General features: G+C 38.1%; 6 protein-coding genes across 6 annotated transcripts; 3 read left to right on the plus strand and 3 right to left on the minus strand.

Annotated features, from left to right (window-relative positions):
• Positions 1-123: 123 nt before the first annotated feature.
• PRCAT00006346001 (uncharacterized protein) lies at positions 124-2,187 on the minus strand (the record flags this gene model as incomplete). Its single annotated transcript, XM_062956492.1, has 1 exon — positions 124-2,187. The coding sequence occupies one exon, from the start codon at positions 2,185-2,187 to the stop codon at positions 124-126; it is 2,064 nt and encodes a 687-aa protein (XP_062812989.1).
• Positions 2,188-2,711: 524 nt separating this feature from the next.
• Positions 2,712-7,967, plus strand: BNR1 (Bnr1p; the record flags this gene model as incomplete). Its single annotated transcript, XM_062956493.1, has 1 exon — positions 2,712-7,967. One exon carries the CDS (start codon positions 2,712-2,714, stop codon positions 7,965-7,967), a length of 5,256 nt encoding a protein of 1,751 aa, XP_062812990.1.
• A 555-nt stretch (positions 7,968-8,522) lies between these two features.
• On the plus strand, positions 8,523-11,489 carry MIS12 (Mis12p; the record flags this gene model as incomplete). The annotated part of the gene is made up of 1 exon (XM_062956494.1): positions 8,523-11,489. One exon carries the CDS (start codon positions 8,523-8,525, stop codon positions 11,487-11,489), a length of 2,967 nt encoding a protein of 988 aa, XP_062812991.1.
• A 111-nt stretch (positions 11,490-11,600) lies between these two features.
• Positions 11,601-12,281, minus strand: PRCAT00006349001 (uncharacterized protein; the record flags this gene model as incomplete). The annotated part of the gene is made up of 1 exon (XM_062956495.1): positions 11,601-12,281. The coding sequence occupies one exon, from the start codon at positions 12,279-12,281 to the stop codon at positions 11,601-11,603; it is 681 nt and encodes a 226-aa protein (XP_062812992.1).
• Positions 12,282-12,672: 391 nt separating this feature from the next.
• On the minus strand, positions 12,673-15,561 carry EPL1 (Epl1p; the record flags this gene model as incomplete). The annotated part of the gene is made up of 1 exon (XM_062956496.1): positions 12,673-15,561. The coding sequence occupies one exon, from the start codon at positions 15,559-15,561 to the stop codon at positions 12,673-12,675; it is 2,889 nt and encodes a 962-aa protein (XP_062812993.1).
• Positions 15,562-16,789: 1,228 nt separating this feature from the next.
• On the plus strand, positions 16,790-19,453 carry PRCAT00006351001 (uncharacterized protein; the record flags this gene model as incomplete). Its single annotated transcript, XM_062956497.1, has 1 exon — positions 16,790-19,453. The coding sequence occupies one exon, from the start codon at positions 16,790-16,792 to the stop codon at positions 19,451-19,453; it is 2,664 nt and encodes an 887-aa protein (XP_062812994.1).
• Between the last annotated feature and the right edge of the window lie 126 nt (positions 19,454-19,579).

Below are 19,579 nucleotides of genomic sequence, written 5' to 3' on the forward strand. Positions count from 1 at the left end.
GTCAGAGAATGGGTCGATATTTCAATATCTCGATTAAATAAAATTCTGAAAAATCTAAATTTCCTACATACTCTCAAAATCTTGGTTACGTTTTAAGATTATATATAAAGGTATCGTTCTATTCTAATAACTGCTCTCTTCGGAGGCAATTTCTAAACTTCTATAGAAGTCTTTGACATGCTTGGATGTGGTTATTCTAGATGGGTTAAAATTTTTAACTTCGAGATGGTCTTTATTGGTAGCTCTGGAAAGTGCCACATAGACCTGTCCTTTCTCAAATATTTTTCTAAGGTCCACCCTAAGTCTATCAATAGTTTGACCTTGAGCTTTATGGATTGATAGGGCCCAGGATAGCAACAATGGAAATTGAGAGCGAGTTACTTTATCAGGAGCAGAATCACCCTGTGCTCCTTTCGCAAGTCTTCCTGAATCAATAGAGAATTCTTCTTGATCTACTTTTAAAACATAATCTTCATCATTTGTAGTTTTAAAGTTGACTATTGGCAAAAGATTTGCTGTTGTCTCTTTAGATGCAACATGACTCAATTCGGTAAATCGCGATTTCCTTTCCGAAGGAATCTTTTCAAGTCTCATACTATCTACAGAATCCCACTCAGATCTGCTGATTCTTGATGCTAAGAATCTCAATTCTTCCACTATTTGAGGATCACTACAATCAATAAATCCATAGAGTTCTTTGACCTTAGTCCACAAGGCATCAGTCATGAAGCAAATTACTGTCCCAATAGAACCATTGACAATGTAATCGTTATAGTTTTTAAGATAGATGACTTGTGCTCCTTCTTTTAGCTCTAAATCCTTCTCACACATCAAATTATCCAACATTTTAATAAGATAAGGGTCAGTAACATTATCTTTGGCCGTAAATCTCATCGATTTAGTGTTGAGTTGGTTCAATCTTGCTTGATTTGCTCTCTTCACCTCGTCTCTAGTAGGAAATAGCTCTGTCGGTTCCAAACCATCACTATATTCAACTTTACGTGAGAGTTGATAAAATTTTGCTGTCATGTCATCACTCAATTCCCCATAACGAAGCGCGTTTAACATATCGATCAACTCGTTGTCACCTCTTTGTCTAAAAACTTGTTTTAAAAGAACGGTCTTAGCAATGACTTTCTTCCACGCTGGGCTCTGAAAGCAAAATTCGATAGCACCATCTTTATTAACTGGAGGCAATTGGAAAAAATCTCCAGTACATACAACTTGAATGCCTCCAAAAGGTTTCGTATTTTTCCTGAGCAATCTAGCTAATTCTTCTAGTTTAGTGAATAGTTTACCATCAATCATAGAAACTTCGTCAATAATCAAAACTTTGAAATCTAACCATTTTTTTAATTGTGATCCATTTCTCTTAATTTTCTTCGCCAATTCTAAAGGACTTCCTGTTCCTAATCCGATTGACAAATATTTATGAAGTGTTTGACCACCTATATTGCAAGCTGCTAGTCCAGTAGAAGCCGTTACTCCAACTCTATTGGTGCCAAACTTTCTCTGAAGTCTTTGTACCAATTCACGTAAAACAACTGATTTACCTGTACCGGCACTACCAGTATAAAACACGTTAAGCTTTTCGTCAACCACATATTGAATGACCGTGCTTTGTTCGTGAGTCAATTCCACACTGCTTGTAGAGCTCGCAGTTGATGGCGGGCGAGAAGTAGATCTTTGTAATTTAGCAACTTTCTTAGGCTGGCCAGTAATGTGATCAAGTAAATCAACGTGACTTCTCTTTACCTGAGTCTTTGCCTGAGGGCTACCCAACTGACTTTGGAATATGACTTGCACTTCGCTCTGATTAATTTCTTCATCTTTATCTGTCAAGTCAATAAAATTCCCATGCAAAGATGTCTTGGTAGTTTTCATATCCCCCTGAAAAGATCTCATGAGCATTGGATTTCTAAAGTTACTAACTTCGGGGGACCCAAATGACGTGTCAGAACTTCCTAATTCATCGAAACCGCTGTTCTGGTTAGCTGTCTTCGACAATATGGAGCTAGATCTGCTTAAATTAATCCTCTCTGGAGTCGCAATAGACAAAGGCTCTCTAGATTGAGAAGTGTTATTGCTCTGGAAAAAGTTGAAAATTTGCTTTTGAGACTTGTCTACCTTAGCCTCTTTACCATCTTTCTTTTTATTGTTTCTGACTGGTTTGAATGGTCTTGACATGCTCACGCTAGGTATTAGAATATGATTCACTTTCTTGAAGAAAATGACTCAAAATTCTTAATGTTTATTGCGACAATGAGCTATATAGTGGTCTTAAGCTTCAATTGATTTAAAGTTACTACTATCGACCCCGGCTATCGAAAAATGTCTCCCAATATATTAGATCAAAAACCTGTGTTTATATTTTGGCTAAGCTTTAGTCAAGAAAAAAATATAATAACATACTGGGCGCGATCGCGAAATGATTATAAGGAAAATGTAGTACTTTTGCAACGGCAAAGAAGAGAAAGATAAATACACTAAATCTTTCTTATAAGAACACATAAGAACATTTGAAAGTTGAAGCTACGCTGCTCAAAGAATACTTGGAAAATTTGGTATTGACGTATTCTTTTAAAGTTTAGAAAACCTAGATATACGAAGCTTGGATTTCAGGTTTACCACTTTTATATTGATGCTTTAAGGGCATTGCTATGAACTCCTTAAGGTAACCAATAATTCTTAACTATCATTCTAGATAATATATGATGAAGAGCGAGAAAGATGATATTAAATATACAGAATCAAGTCGCTCTATAACATCCTCAGCAGAGGAAGATAAGTCAAAGTCTAAGACAAAAACTGCATTCAGTAAAGGCATCAAAAAATTGGGACGTTCAGTATCTATACTAGGAATTGGGACACCTGAAGAGGCTCCGACTGATGGCTTTCAGGCTGTTGGATATGAATCTGTTGATCTGCCGAATGATCCAATTGAAGTAACGTATTTACCTGAAAGATCTTTATCATCGTCATCTTTAAAAAAGTCATCTGAGAACTCTCGCTCATCAGCCGAGCATCAACATGGTAAGCACCATTTGGAAAGCAATAAACCTGATAGCAGTTTAACAAGTAGCAGCTCCGTAAGTGTAGCGAGCTGTGATCCTAGAACGAAAACATCAACTTCGCATGGCGACCGATCTTTGTCTCTGGTTGGCTTAAACTTGGCTGGATATGGGTTGCTGTCAGATGCTTTACCTAACTCTCATATTAATTCACTGCTGAAAATAACTGATGCTGAAAATGACTTTAGCTCTGAAATAAACGAGGCTAACAGAAATCATTATGTCCTGAATAATTTAGATGCCAATGAAATATTTGCAAAGAATGAAATGCAAGGTGGAAGTCATGCTGAAGGGGAAGGACCCTTAGGGCCTCCTTTGGGCATACAACGAGCGAATACTGTTGCGTCGTATTCTTTCCCGAAGCCAGAGCTAAGACGAATCGGTAGTGTGAGCCGTTTACTTTCATCAAGAAACATTGGAAGCACAAACGGAGCTCTGACTGGAAGCTCTATTCAGTCCTTTAGTTCAGTTACGTCTCACATGAGCCAAATGCCAAGTCAAGAAGTGGTGGACCTACTATTCGAGAAATTGCTATCTGTCAGGGTGTTTGCTGAAAAAGCTGTGAAGAGTTTGAAACAACAACCTACGAAGCGCAAATGGGAGTTACTACTTCGTGAAAGTGAGACAAACTCCGAGTTTCAGCTAAAGTCATATATCAAATCAATTAACCTTTCTCTTGAATCTACCAGGTCACAAGCGAGTGCAGCTGATGAGAAAACAGTCAAAAGTGTTGATTCGTCTGAAAAGCGCTTATTTGACCACCAAACTGCTCCAGTGTACGTAAACTCTAATTCTACTTCTACTTCTGTTGGTCCAAAGTCTGAGCCCGTATCTAGTAAGGATCTGGTAAGTGCAGCTTCATCGCTCAAAAAAACGAAAATAAAAGAAGGTTCACCTGGTTGGTATGTTAGCCGCATTATGTCAAATAAACTAAACACAACAGGTTATAAAAGATTAGAGAAGAAGTTGAACGAAAATAGCATGTCATCGAAATATAATACCAATTGGGTTGAGAGTTTTATCGAAGCTCAGGGCGAGACTGCACTTTCTGTAATCTTATCAAGAATAAATAAGAAGAGCATTAAGTCTAATGATGAATTCGATAAGGAGTTCCTTATCGTCAAATGTTTCAAAAACATTTTAAATGCAGAATTTACAGAAGGACAGAATCAGACAGGGTCATCACTGATTAGAAATAAATCTCACATAATAAGGTCTATTATATTTTCATTGATATCACCTAGAGTAGCAACAAGGATTCTAGTGACTGAAGTCTTGATTTTCTTGGCTTATTATCAAGATAATGAGCTTGCACCTAACATACTAGAAGCAATGATAAACTTACAAGATTTACTAGGTGATTTTGTTAGGTTTCAGCCTTGGATTAATTCTTTCGAATCTTTTTTGAATCAATACTCGAACTCAGTTAGTGGAGATAAAAAGAATCGTGAATTTCAGCTTAAAAATTACTCTTTAACCACCCTATTGCTTGTGAATGCTCTAATTGAGGGAACGAAGCAGACCAAGTCTCGAATTTTCATAAGAAAAGAATTAACAGATTCCAATCTTTTAAAAGTATTTGATAGGTTAAAAGCGATCAAAGATAGAAGAATTAATGATGAAATCGAGCAATATGAATTATTTGCTGAAGAAGATAATTTATATTTCCTGACCCCAATTGAAAGCGTTACGAAAATAGATTTGAAATCGCTATCAATTAATGAGTTATTTAACGACCTAATGAAAGATTTCGAAGACTCTGAAACAGAATTTAACCGCCATTTTAGATCTATACTAGAGAATCTTTTTCTTCTCAAAAATAGTGGTCGATCAAACAGAGAAATTCGGGACATTTTAATTTTAATGAATTCAGTGTTGCATCGTATTATCCAAGAATCCACTACTGCTATGGCCAATACTGACTCAGTAATATATAATTCGATCCAAAAACTTACGGATAGCCTCGCCACAGATGATACAGCTAGAAGAGCGCTACTTGAATCGAAGGATTTGGCAGAAAAAGTCAAACTTTTGAAACAAACAAACAAAGACTTGAAAAAAGAAACTACGTTTGGGTTTGATGAAACGATTTTGAAATTAAAAGAATCTAATGAAGCGAAAGAAAATATTATTGATTCGCAACAGAAAAAAATTGGTATCTTGCAATATCAACTCAAGATTCTTGAGCGGGAAAAGAGTAAAAACAGTAATCCCAGTTATTCCAGTAATTCGCCCAATTCCTTTTCGGATTCGGTTCAGAGTAATAGTGAACGAAACCAAAGCACGGTGGGCAAAGGGGATAAGCAGTTGAAAATAAAGTCGGCATCTCTATCAGATCGAGTATCTAAAGCGGCTCGTTCAGATGAGACCTCTTTGGCACAAGTGCAATTTCAGTACACTAGCATATCTGAAGGAGCTCCTAAGGTTAACGAAAGGTCAGCCACAGATCCAGAGGCTCCCTCAAAACCAGGTAAAAAAATTGTTCGCTCCCTAACACCTCCGCGACCCTTGGTTCAGTTACTAAGCTACCAAGAGTCTCCTCAAGGTCCTCAATCTGCCCCGGGATTTCCAAATGCAACTGTACCGTACACAACGTCAGAAAGCGTTACAACTCTGCTTCCTAAATCTGCCCCGCCGGCTCCACCGCCGCCGCCGCCGCCGCCTCCTCCTCCTCCTCCTCCTCCTCCTTTCCTAGTGCCATCTGGAAAGACTTCGAAGAATGCAGCGCATCCACCATCTCAAACTTCGCTTACTGCTCCACCACCTCCCCCTCCCCCTCCACCGCCGCCGCCGCCGCCACCTTCACTAATTCCACCATCTGTTGATTCTTTGAAAAGAGGAAGCTCCGAGCTTATGGAAGCTTCTAAACACAAGCTTATAACATCGAATACTAGTGATGGAATACCACCTAATACCCCGACTAAGCAACCAAATGAGCGAGGTGAAATTTCTAGTTCTTGTTCTCCCGATAAGAATAGTAGTCACGGCACACCTACAATGGCGGTTCGGCCAAAAAACAAGCTAAAACAGATGCATTGGGAAAAGATTGATGATATTTATCAAACATTTTGGAATGATATTCACCATGGGAAGCTATCTGATAAGTTGCTAGAGACTGGTATTCTAGGAGAGGTGGAAAAAGTGTTTGCTGCCAAGTCCTCTACTATGAAATGGAAGCCTAAGAATAATAACCATGCTTCGTCATCGAATTCTGAAAAAAGGGTCAATAAAGTGTCATTTTTAACTAGGGATACTGCTCAGCAGTTTGGGATCAATTTGCATATGTTCGCTAATATCCCAGTGATGGATTTAGTTGCGAAGGTATTGCATTGTGACAAGGACATCTTGGAAAATTCTAGCGTCTTAGAGTTTTTCAATAATGATAGTCTTACCGATGTTTCTGATTCGATGGTTAGAAACTTTGAACCATTTTCAATCGATTTTACCTTACCGGAGAAAAAGCCCATAAGAAATCCTGAAGAATTAGAGCGGCCGGACCGTTTATATTTGGAGTTGTGTTTTAACTTGAGGCATTATTGGAAATCTAGATCGAGGGCCATACTCTTAATTCATACGTTTCAAAAGGATTATTCAGATCTAATGCACAAATTGCAAATGGTCGACGCTGCTAATAAAAACTTAAGGAATTCGGAGAGCTTGAAAAATGTACTAGGTATTATAAGATCGGTTGGAAATTTTATGAACGATGCTTCAAAACAAGCGATGGGTTTTAAATTAGATACATTACAGAGACTCAAGTTCATGAAAGACGATAAGAATTCAATGAATTTCTTAAATTATATTGAGAAAATTGTTAGAAACACATTTCCTGAATATGGCTCTTTCGTGGATGAACTCAATCCTTTAAGTGTCATCAAGAATTTATCCATAGAGCAATTGGAAAAAGATTGCAATGATTTCGAAAAATCCATTACTAATACTTTGAGCTCAATGTCCAAAGGTAATTTAAGTGATCAGTCATTATTCCATCCAGAAGATAAAGTTTTATCTGTCATCTCTGGCCCATTGGAAAATGCAAGGCTGAAAAACTCCTTATTAAAGTCTCATCTCTCTAGGACTCTAGAAGAATTTGAACAATTGATGGTATATTACGGTGAAAATCCTAGGGATTCGAATAGCAGAAACTATTTCTTTAGCAAATTCGTGGCCTTCATTAACGAGTTCAAAAAATCACATATAGAAAATGTTCAAAAAGAGGAGGAGCAGAGAGCATATGAAGCCCGAAAAAGGGCTGTGGAAAATGCCAAAGAGCCACAGGAACGTAGAACTAAAAAGAAACCGCTGAAATTATTAGGTGAACAAAAAGGGACTGCAAAATCGAAAGAAGGCGTCGATGTTGAAGACGAGAATAATTCGAACGATGATGAAGAAATAGACATCTCTCAGATCCTGGATAGTGACAATTCGAATGCCATGATAGACAGTCTTCTTCAACGACTCAAAGCTAGGGCGCCACTTTCGTCATCCTCGGGATCTTCTCGAGAGTCTCGAAGTAGAAGCAAGTTCAACAAATATTCATCTGATTATTCGTCAAAGTCTTTTGACGACTTACTTCTCACAAATAAGGGGCCACCTTTAGGAGAGGCTAAACATGAATATCAAAGTATCACTCTGCTAAAAAGAAGATTAACCACAAGAAGAAAGTCTACAGATCTTGGAAATATGCTTCCAAAGACTGATCAAGTCATGTTACGCGCACATGCTATGTTGACTCAACTAAGGAGCGAAGATTCTCAGAAAGAGGAAACTCAAACCCTAGAATATTCTGATAGTCAAAATGATTCGAGGGCCAGAGTAAATCAGGGATCCCAATGCCAGGATTCTGAATCCAACTACTTATTCCCGGCATCAACTTCTATTTCTGTGCCAGAGTAAGCACATGAAGGGCCGCGCGATCAAAACTTCCTTCTTTTGGTAACATCTTGACTCCGGTCCGTGACCTCGACAGCAGAGTCAGATTTGAGCGATGCCACTGCCATGCTATCATCGTAAATTACTGCAAAATAACAATTCAGCGAGTCACCACCAAACATACTTGCTGTCCTTAATTTATATGTTAGCCAAATCAAGCTTCAGCATTATGTTCAATTGTTCCCATAGCAATATCATCTTGGAGACGAATCACAAGGCGTTCATCGAAAAATTTTTCAACGTCTAATCTTTCATGATCCTGCATTTAACACTGAACTTGATGAGTCTTTTCTTTTTCAGTTCACAATAAATATTTAAATAGTCAATATAAAATTTCTATACTGTTGACATTTGTTAGGTTATACGTATCTCAGTCAAAGACACGTTCTTTAGAAGGCTGCAAGACGTAGAAAGAAGGAAAAAAAAAAGGGAAGAAGTCTAAATTTTTAGGGAAGAGGTCATTTGGATTCCATCTTTTTGCCATAATAACTGAACATATATTAGCGACTGATTTTAAACATGTTCAAAACGCTTTCGTCGGCTAGTCAAATAGCTTTATCAAGGAACAGTTTCAGAGCATTACATGTTTCAGCCGTGAGCAGGTCTGCAACTGTGGTATCCGGTACGAAATTAGCGCAGTCAGTCAGAAAGAACATAGCAGAGAAGGTCATAAAGCATAATAGAGAAAAGTTTGGAGACCTTAAGAGCACTTCCTTCGATGACTTGAAGTTCAAGCCTTCTCTAACTATTGTTCAAGTTGGAAATCGGCCGGATTCTTCTGCTTATGTGAGATCTAAGCTTAGAGCTGCGGAATCTTCCAATATCTCTTCGAGATTGATAAAATTAGACGATAATGTGACAGAAGAGGCTCTATTGGAAGAAATAACACGGTTAAATAATGACCCTAAGGTAAATGGTATTTTGGTTCAATTGCCGTTACCTAAGAGTATCAATGAAACTACCATCACAAATGCCGTTTCCCATTTAAAAGATGTAGATGGGTTTGGCCGTTTCAATATTGGTGAACTATCTAAGAGAGGGGGCAACCCCCTCTTTATGCCTTGTACCCCTAATGGAGTAATTGAATTGATCAAAACAACGGGAATTGACTTGAGAGGAAAGAACGCCGCTGTCATTGGTCGGTCAGATATAGTTGGAACTCCCGTTGCCTCAATGCTTAAAAACTTGGATTGTACAGTGACTGTTTGTCACAGTCGTACCAAGGATTTACCTAAAGTTCTCATTGATTCTGATATCGTCATCGCTGCTGCTGGGATTCCTGAATACGTTAAGGGTGACTGGATCAAAGACGGCGCGATCGTGATTGATGTGGGAATCAACTATAAGGACGATCCTAATGCCAAGAATGGTAGAAAACTAGTAGGCGATGTCGACTGGGAGAGCGTATCAAAGAAAGCGGGTTATGTTACTCCGGTACCTGGCGGTGTTGGTCCTATGACGGTTGCAATGTTATGTTCGAACGTGTTTGATGCCGCAATCTTGCAAGAGCAAAAGGCTCATGAAAAGTCATTCAAGCCTTTACCTCTAGAAGTCAAAAATCCGGTACCATCTGACATTGAAATTTCTAGATCTCAGAAACCGAAAAAGATCACCAAACTTGCGGAAGAACTTGGATTGCTTGAGATTGAATTAGAGCCATATGGTCATTTCAAAGCAAAAGTAGATCCAAAACTCGTCATTGATCGTTTAGATGAACAATCGGAGGGTTCGAGTTCAGAAAAAGGATATTATGTATTAGTAGCTGGTATCACTCCGACACCCTTAGGAGAAGGTAAATCTACGACTACTATGGGCTTGACGCAAGCCTTAGGAGCTGAATTGGGATTTAATTCAATTGCTAATGTCAGACAACCTTCTATGGGTCCAACTTTTGGTGTCAAAGGTGGTGCAGCTGGAGGTGGTTACTCTCAAGTTATTCCTATGGATGAGTTTAATATGCATTTAACAGGGGATATTCATGCAATCTCTGCTGCTCAGAATCTCTTATGTGCTGCAGTTGACACTCGAATGTTTCATGAGCACACATCTAAGACTACCAAGGGCTTCTTCAAAAGATTGGTACCAGTCAAGAAAGGTAAAAGATCATTCACCCCTTCAATGTTGAGAAGATTGCAAAAGCTAGGCATTACTTCAACCAATCCTGATGAATTGACTGACGAGGAAATTGAAAAATTTGCCATGTTGAAAATTGACCCGTCATCCATAACTATCAAAAGGGTGGTAGATTGCAATGATAGATTTGTTCGTGAGATCACGATTGGAGAAGGTAAAAATGAGGCCAGTAAATTTCCACCGAGAAAAACTGGAATGGATATCACGGTTGCATGCGAATTAATGGCTATCTTGGCTTTGTCTAATTCTTTGAAGGACTTAAGAGAAAGAGTAGGAAAAATTGTTGTGGGAACCCAATTAGGAACTGGAGAAGCTATAACCGCAGATGATATTGGTGTAGCAGGGGCTATAACTGCTTTGTTGAAAGATGCAATTAAACCTAACTTGATGCAAACTTTACAGGGAACACCTGTATTTGTGCACGCTGGTCCTTTTGCTAATATCTCAATTGGTGCTTCATCAATCTTAGCTGATAAGTTAGCCTTAAAATTAACTTCACCATCAAATCCTATTAACAATGGGACCAGAGGTTATGTTGTTACTGAAGGTGGTTTTGATTTCACCATGGGTGGTGAAAGATTCTTTAACATAAAGTGCAGAGCTTCTGGTTTAAAGCCAAATGCCGTTGTCTTAGTCGCTACCTCAAGAGCATTGAAGTTGCACGGTGGCGCATCAGATGTCAAACCTGGACAGCCATTACCCAAAGAGTATGTAACTGAAAACTTGGGTTTCTTAAAGACAGGATGTGCTAACTTGGCCAAACAAATCTCAAATATAAAAGCATATGGTGCTCCAGTTGTTGTAGCGATCAATAAATTTGATACTGATACTCAGGCAGAGATTCAACTCATTCAGGAAGAAGCTTTGAAAGCTGGTGCTGACTTTGCAATTCCTTCAAGCCACTGGGCTGAAGGTGGTAAAGGAGCTATAGAATTGGCTAGGGCTGTAACTAAAGCTGTCAAGCTATCTGATGATCAAGAGCAAAAGTTCTTATACGATGTGAATGATTCGGTTGAACAGAAAATTTTGACTATTGCTCAAAAGATGTATGGTGCAGCAGACATCGAATTGTCGCCGTTGGCTAAGCAGCAAATAGCTACTTATACCGAGCAAGGATTTGATAAGTTGCCCATTTGTATTGCTAAGACTCAGTATTCGTTATCTCATGACCCATCGCTAAAGGGAGTGCCTACAGGGTTTACTGTTCCAATTAGGGAAGTCAGATGCTCGGCTGGTGCTGGGTATCTTTATGCCTTAGCAGCAGAAATAATGACTATACCTGGTCTTCCAACACACGCCGGTTTCATGAATGTTGAAGTCAACGATGATGGTGAGATTGAGGGATTATTTTAGAAAATAGATTGTACAATCATAGATTATGTATATAGATTCATATGTTTATTTATTCCATAGAGTCAAGAGAAATTAAGGTGAATTGTAACAAAAACACCTTGTATCTTTCCTTCAATCAAACGTACTAGGGTCATTAATATCAAGCTCTCCATTGGTAAAATCGAAGCTCTTTCCAAAAGTTCGAGGGTTGTTCAACACTTTGCGAATAACAGTTGCAACGTCTTCCCTATCAATTGAACCAACAGGGGAATTAATGTCAGAAAGGAAATTGATCTTGCCACTTCCAGGGCCATCCTTCAAAGTAGGTGGCCTCAATATTGTATAATCCAACTTATTAGAGAATTCATCAACCAAAATACGATCTGCATAGTGCTTTGCTATAAAGTATTGTTTTATAGGAGAGTTTTCGAAAAATTCTCTGCTGTTGGCATGAATTGCACTAAGAAGCACATATCTAAGAGCATTAGCTGCAAAAGCTGCTTCAAATGTCTTGACAGCACCATCTAGATCAACTTCCAAAAGATTTTTACCTCCAGAGCCAGCAGTAAATATAACGGCATCATTTCCCTTTATGGCATCAGTTAGTTCCTGGATTGATACTTCATCAAGAGTAAGTTTTTCACTTTTAAAATCGGAGGAATTTGAAGTAATCTTAGCAATTTGCTTTGCTTGATCAGCATTTCGCACCACAGCTGTGATTTTGTAAGATTCATTGGCTTCTGAAAACTGGCGAATTAACCTTTGACCAACTTTCCCATGAGCTCCAAATACAATTATGTTTCTAATTGGCATTTTACTTATTTGCTATAATGATTAAAGGTGTAAAGAACAGACTACTAGAATTTTATACCCTTACTTTAAGCTGTGGAGTTGAAGAGCAGCAATGTGGCTTATATAAGCAATGATAATGTTCCGTAATAGATTAAAGCCATACACAGTGCATTACCTATCCACATGCAGTCATAGGCATAAAATCAAAAGATCTTCCTTTTTATTACCACTGAGCAACTTACGGTAAGAATTGGCAAAGAATTTGTATAATGAGATCTTTAGATATGATCTTATGTGATCTTATGTGCATTTATATATATACTTTATGCATGAACTATAATACAATAGATGATAGTGAGTGAACGAATGAATGAATCAAGCATAAATAATATAGCTCGTCTAGAGCGTTTTATCACTTTGATGACTTTCCTGTATCAATACTGTTGGTAGTGGGAGCACTAGCGGGACTATTTGAGGGACTCATATTATTCTGCATGTTGTTATTGTACAATTGAGACGCTGAGTGCAGTTTCACATGGCTTCCTTTAGGAATTGCGTTTTGATTTCCACCAGGGGTTTGAGATGCTAACAAGGGAGAGCTTCCGGTTGTTCTCGGTTGCGAACTGTTCGACATCTTAGAATTAGAACTAGAAGATCTTGTTAGGCTACCAGTTGAATTAGGAGTCGCTCTCGCTTTATTTGAATATAACGTAGAATTTGCGCCAACAGTAGGAGAATGTTGCTGCTGTTGCTCAGGATTTTGCTGTCTTTGTTGTTGTGCTTGTTGTTGTTGTTGCTTGTTAGCGATCTGTTGTATTTGGAGTGCTCTCATTCTAGCTTGCTGGATATAAGCCTGCTGTTTTTGATGAACTGACTCTCTTAATAAATCGTATGATTTTGCTAATAACATAGACCCAAATCTAATTGACTGAGTACTACTACTGATACAGTTTAACTTTGATGGGTCTAAACTGAAAGGATTTTGTAAGCCAATTTCAAAGTCAGTTAAATCATCATCGAATTTCCAGTTTGAGCTGAGTCTCTTCGCTGCATCTACTTCCGAGTTATAAACGTTTTTGTTATGAGCAGAGTAATCGACGCTTGTATTGTTATCCACTTCTTTGTGTTCAGAACCCGTGTCAGCTTTATCATTCAATAGATCACCTTCATCATTAAGGCCGGTAGTCAAATAATGGTCAAGATCATCAATATTGTTCGGCCGTTTTATCAAACCTCTTCTATCAATAAAAGCCCGATTACCTCTTCCTATTCTTCTTCTTAGTCTAAAAATCGGGTCCGAGAGATCAGTCGTCACTTGACTATGATGGCGGCGTTGCTGATATCCATACCCGTGGCTATAAGCACCAAAATTATTCGTTTTGATATTATTTAATAGCTGCGCGACATAGCTGGAGGAATCAGATTCGCGCTCTTCGTTGCTATTCAGTAATAAGGACAGCAAATGAGGAAAAGGCTTAGAAGGAATAAGTTCTCCATTAGCTCCTCTAAATGTTTTCATTCCCGGAAGAGGTTTCTTTCCTTCTTTCAATATCTCTTTCAAATGTTTGCTTATATAGTTGGAAGTATTGATTTCATGATAATTAGTTGCAGCGATAGAAGAATAAGGGATGTGACTCAATTCTTTCGCGTTATTGTTGGTTGATATATTGAAATATGGCTCATATGGGTCATCGGTGACATTTGTAAAGCCCTTGTCCTGTTCGCATCTTTTTCGTAATTTCTCAAGAACAGCTCTTCTAATTGTTTCGTTCTTTTCTTTCAATACCAATGAAACAGTAACCAAATCCATGTCTGGAATTTTAGAAGGTGGTAACTTAACATAAGGTTGAGTAGAGGATGAAGCTGTTTCCTGTTGCAGATGTTGATGACTGAATCTATCTCTATGAACACCGTTTGTACGAATAGATCCACCATGTGCTGACGAGACTGACGCTTCACGAGATTCAAGTTTCCTTTTCTCGATACGTCTAGCTTTCGCCATTTCTTCATCGTCTTCCTTAACTTTGACAATCTTCTTCTTCTTGTGAGGATAGAAAAGCCCTTCATCTCCTTTATATCCAATCGATCTCTTCAATGACTTAGCTTCACATCTAGCTTTAAATACATTGTGTTCTGCTTCCAAAAAATTCAATTTTAAGATCTCTCTCCGTGCAACCGACAAAACTAAGTCTCTAGCTCTATGTAATGATTTTTGTAGTAGCCTTATTCTCTCCGACCCTAATGCATCCGCTCTTCTTGTCTTACGTGCCTGTCGAAATTCACGACGGCGGAAACATATATAAGGATCATTATCGTTATCTTTTTCTGTCGCATTAGGATCTTCGAATTTTAGGACCGGGTGAATTTGTTTTCCACGTCTAGCAATCTTTCTTCCCTTCCAGTGGTCGTATATAGGTTCTCCAAAAAGCTCAATAAGTTTTGGGATTGGTCTGCTTTGGACAGTTGAGGACTGATCATTGGGATTCTTATCAAAGAGAGTAACGAAAGGCTCAAGTTTTAGCTCCTTCGATAATTTTTCTTTTAAATCAGTTGTAGGAATATATTTGATTGTAGAACCTGCTTGAACATAAGGCTTATTAGGATTAACGTTTTTGAATTCTTCCAATATTTGAGATGACAACTCTTTATAACTCAAAATGTTCGATGGATCCATAGAGAGAAAAGGCTGTCTTTCATCAATAGTCTTCTCTAATTTATCGCATACTATTTCGAACTCCAACTCTGTGCAAGTAGTTTCGTCTTTCTTTTTGGGATAATTCTTCTTCAATTTGGTTTCAAAGAATTCGAAGTCAATCTCATCTATACAATATTCAACACCGACCGTATCTTCCACCGTCGCACTGAATTTTATGTACGATTCTGGTTCCTTGAAAGTATGATCATTATAATACGTAGGGGCCTCTGGCCAGATTCTAGAAGCATCGGGCGTGGGAATATATACGCTTTCTTTATTCTCAGGTTCTTTCTTTGATCCTCTCTCTGATCCTAACAAAGCTCTTTGCGCAGCATTGATGACTTGTTGAAGATGAACTTCATCCTCTTCATTCTTATCCACACCAGTATCCACAGCATGTAAATCTCTCAGTTGCTGGGCAGAGTTGGAGCTCAAATGATGGATTTGACTTGGTTCTAGTTCATTGTTGATATCTAAAGTCGGCAAGTCCTTTTGTTTGTAAATGGCTAACGGCTGTTTAACAGAAATTTTCCTCTGTCTAAACCTCGCTCCACCTGCGCCACCCAGCTTTGCGTTGGCCGTATTCTTGGACGGTAATACCGCCATTCTGTCACAGGTCCTCTACAATGAGCTTGTCTATGCTCTTACCACTGCTGTCGTTGTTGTACTGCTGTCTCTTCCACCGTTGCTAAGCTCAAGGTTGTTATGCTATAAACCGGTGGGAAGCGATGGTCCGGAACTATCTTAAGTACGGGTGTAAGGATCCAAAAAGGGTGCTTATGTATGGGTGTATGGCTTTATTCGCAAACCAAAATTTTTCAATCTTTGGTCGACGTCGCCCACTTTGTGTGCAGTATCACTCACGAAATTGCCTTCCAACCCCCTTTAAACACACTATTGATGTTATTTGATTACGTAGATCACGTATTCTGCACTTTAGATGTCCAGTTGTCTCTATGGTGTCTCTGATGGTCCTTGGGAACCAAACCGACCCCTTTTTCTTGATTGATTAATAGCTTTAGTTAAGCTTCCAACAAACGTGTGTTCCTCCCTTGTTGTTGCTCTTTAAAATTTCTCTATGGACGTCTAGATAAACAAGCCCGACGTGGCAAAAAGCGAGCGGAAGAAACTTTTGGTCACATGATATGAAGCGTGCCCGTGTATCACATGACTCATGATACACATATATAGCGTTATTGCATCTTTAGGTGGCATCAGGTTTCATTCGTTCTTGACTATCTGAAGATTGCAAGTTCAAAGAAAGATTCTTGTGTATACAAGCACTCTTTCGACTGCGTTAGTATGAAGCCATTTGGTCAAGTTCAGGTTGCACCGTCATTGCAAAATGAAGGCACGTTCGTATGCTCCTTCATCTCCCAAGCCCTTTCAATTTCGATGAAGTAAAATGTAAGCCTTTCGTTTTGTCGAATGCTGGGATATGTCAGCTATGACGAAGTTCAAAGCAACTTATCGTAAAACTGCATTTTTATTGGTTGTTATAAAGTTCAATAATAGGAGATAGCCGAAACTCCTATTCATTCTAGTATGTTTTCTAAAGATCTACTCATAACTTGAAGTTGACTTCAGGTAATCAAAATACAATTCTGCTCTAAATATGCTTTTTTTTTTTCACCTCAAGTTCATCTTTTTGCCTTTTTCCTGACAGTATGATTTTTTTTTCAACTGGTTCACACTATCCCGTCTGTACAGGACCCCTCGCACCTTTCCCATACTAGGACTGCGATATCCTATAAACGACAACTGAGCCATTAAGTAATCTCCTTAAGACGAAAAAAGAGGAACGAACGTTAAAAAGGAAGCTTGCTTGGTTATCATGACGCTGATTGAAGTGAGGCCAGATAAGCTACCTTCGTTAGCTCCATTTTTAAGTCAGGTGTGCCCCGGTTTTTCATTTTTAGATTATAATGTTCATTATTCTTTGAAAAATGAAAAGGCACATGAAATGACAGTAGACTGGCCACTCATGATGGCACACAAAGCACAGTTAGAGGAGCAGTACCTCAATATTTCTCGTCCGCCATTGAACCTTTCATCAAATGAATCAACGACGTATGTGTCGTTGCCATATCATGTCACCAGTCTATTCAAAAAGATTGTAAATCATCGAGACAAACATCAGCAAGGAGAAATGCAAATTGGAGCCAATGTGAATGCTTTATCTAAAGATCCCTTCAATTACGTTCAATTGAACCCAGGGTGTCTTTCTACTATCGTCGATTTAGGTCAACTAGATAAGGCTGTAACGGGGTCATACCATGAGAATGGTAAGAATCCTTTTGCGAAATTGACTAACAATTTCAATAGATTTTTGAAAATGTCATCTAATGGCCTGAGCGGTGGTAATTATCATCATCTCATTGCGAGTCTAAAGCCCCATCCAACTTCAAAGTCACATTTGGTCGAAAAGGTGTTGGAATATAACCCAGACACTTATACAAATGATTTGACTTCTTCGTCAAAACTTTTGATTTCGTCACATGTCAACATTTTCAATGTAATAGCCATTGATTCAAACTCAAATTGGAGGAAAACTACTGAAATCTGTACTGATAGGCCTATTTACCCCTACGAGGAATCTACTGCTGCGACTTCTTCGGCTGTGAACCATAAAAAAGTAATTGAAAATACATTATTGAGGTTGCAATTCAGATCTAACTCTATAATTACCAGCATTAAAGCATTTGTTAACTTAACTGGTGAAACAATTGCTATACTTGGTCTCGATTCAGGAGAAATATTCATGATAAATTTAACGCATTTAACATATATAAGCTTTGATGACTTTGGCCTAATCGAAATGAAAGATAACTCTTCATCAACTTCGTCAATTTCAAATTCAAGTAGCTCTGGTAATGTTCCTGTCACAGCTATTGACGTTATAAGAGATCCGAAGTTTGATTTTTTGATACTTGCTGGTTTAGCCAACGGTGAAGTAGTGATTTTAAATCCTTATCCAACTCTAAATGAGGAGAAAAGTAAATCTAGATATGTGAAGAAAGTTGTTGCCAAAGATGCCTATATAACATATTTTAAAAAGTTTGACTTAAGCTATCACAGCAAGAACCCAACAGAAGATGCTAAGGATTTTCCTACCTATTTAATCGGGCATTTCAAAATATCACATAAACCAATTACCTCAATTACAACCACAATACCTTATAGAACGACAGTTACATCCACCCAGCTGAATCCTATGTTAGTTGCTATCGCTTCACAAGATGGCTTTGTGAAGTTTTTAGATTTAATGGCGACTGCAAAGTTTGAGTATGGCAACCCTGAAAATCCATTAAATAAGTCGATAGTGACCGATATCATATCAAATTATTTTAATGATGGAGTCTCTCATGTGGAGTTTTCTCCTGATTTTAGATTCTTAAGTGTTGCCGGTAAGGGTGACTTGATCGAAATATTTAAGATGTCCTATTACAATGTTAGTGGACTCTTGATCAAAAATTCAGGTAATAATTATCAGTCCAGCACTAATCTTAGTGGCCTTACAAGAAGATCATTTAGTGAAACAGGGAATAGTTCTAATTTCAATCAGTTTCTATCTCCATCAAGTACTTCGATGTCCAATCACCACTCGGCTTTGAATAACTTAGGAAGTGGTTTTAATAAGAATGGGAGCAGTTCTAACTGCAATTTGGACAACGACAATGAACTTGGTAATGATACCAATTATGGTAACCCTTATCCGTTAATTATCAAGGATATCAAGATTGTAGGTAGGTTTAAAGGACATACCAACACCGTCCACAAAGTATCCTTTATAGCAGATGAAAAAAATAAAAATTCAACCGGAAATCTAGTCTATAAGCTAATGAGCTGTGGTTTCGATGGTAAAATTATCATCTGGGAATTTGATTATAAGGCATTACCAAAAGTTAAAAAGTTACTTCCGAATAAGAAGAAGACTGAGTCAGCGACACACATCAAAAAAACAAGCATTAGCTTATCACCGAACTCTAATTCTATAAGCTCACCGAAAAGGACATTGAGTCCTAGTCCGAATATAACCCTGATCCAAAATGTTCATAGTCGAGGGTTATCTATAAGCAATGATGATGTCACTCCGAATCTTTCAAGTTTTGCAAATTCCAATTCGTTGAACAACAATGGGAGCATGAATATGACTACTATTTTAAACTCCATGTCTGGCAATAATTTCAAGAACTCTGTGAATGAAGAAATGGAGCATATGAAAGTTGTGGATTCATTGTATAAATCATTGTACGATTTAAGAATTAGGAAACAGTTTGCGGCAACTGGAAGAAAGTTCGACGCTGTCATACATCCAGTAGTGAATGATAAGTTAGTACCATCAATTGAGATACCCCTATTAAGTTTGGATCTATCTTGCTTAGTAAGAGATGGAAAAATCGAAGGTTTTTATTTCGATAATCTCAGCTTCTGGTGTTTTTCCAAAAGTGGAGATATATTTAAATATCATATTAAAAAACTATCTCCCCATGATTAACGACTAATAGTATACAAGTATTTATGCTAAGGAAAATCTATAAATGCAATTGAGGCTCTTTATTATAACGAACATGTCATTTTTCTGTATCATTTTCTGTATTAATTTTATCACTCTCCACTTTCA

Source organism: Priceomyces carsonii (genome assembly GCF_900007245.1).
Source record: "Priceomyces carsonii strain CBS4050 genome assembly, scaffold: Debaryomyces_carsonii_scaffold_7, whole genome shotgun sequence".
NCBI classification, from domain to species: domain Eukaryota; kingdom Fungi; phylum Ascomycota; class Pichiomycetes; order Serinales; family Debaryomycetaceae; genus Priceomyces; species Priceomyces carsonii.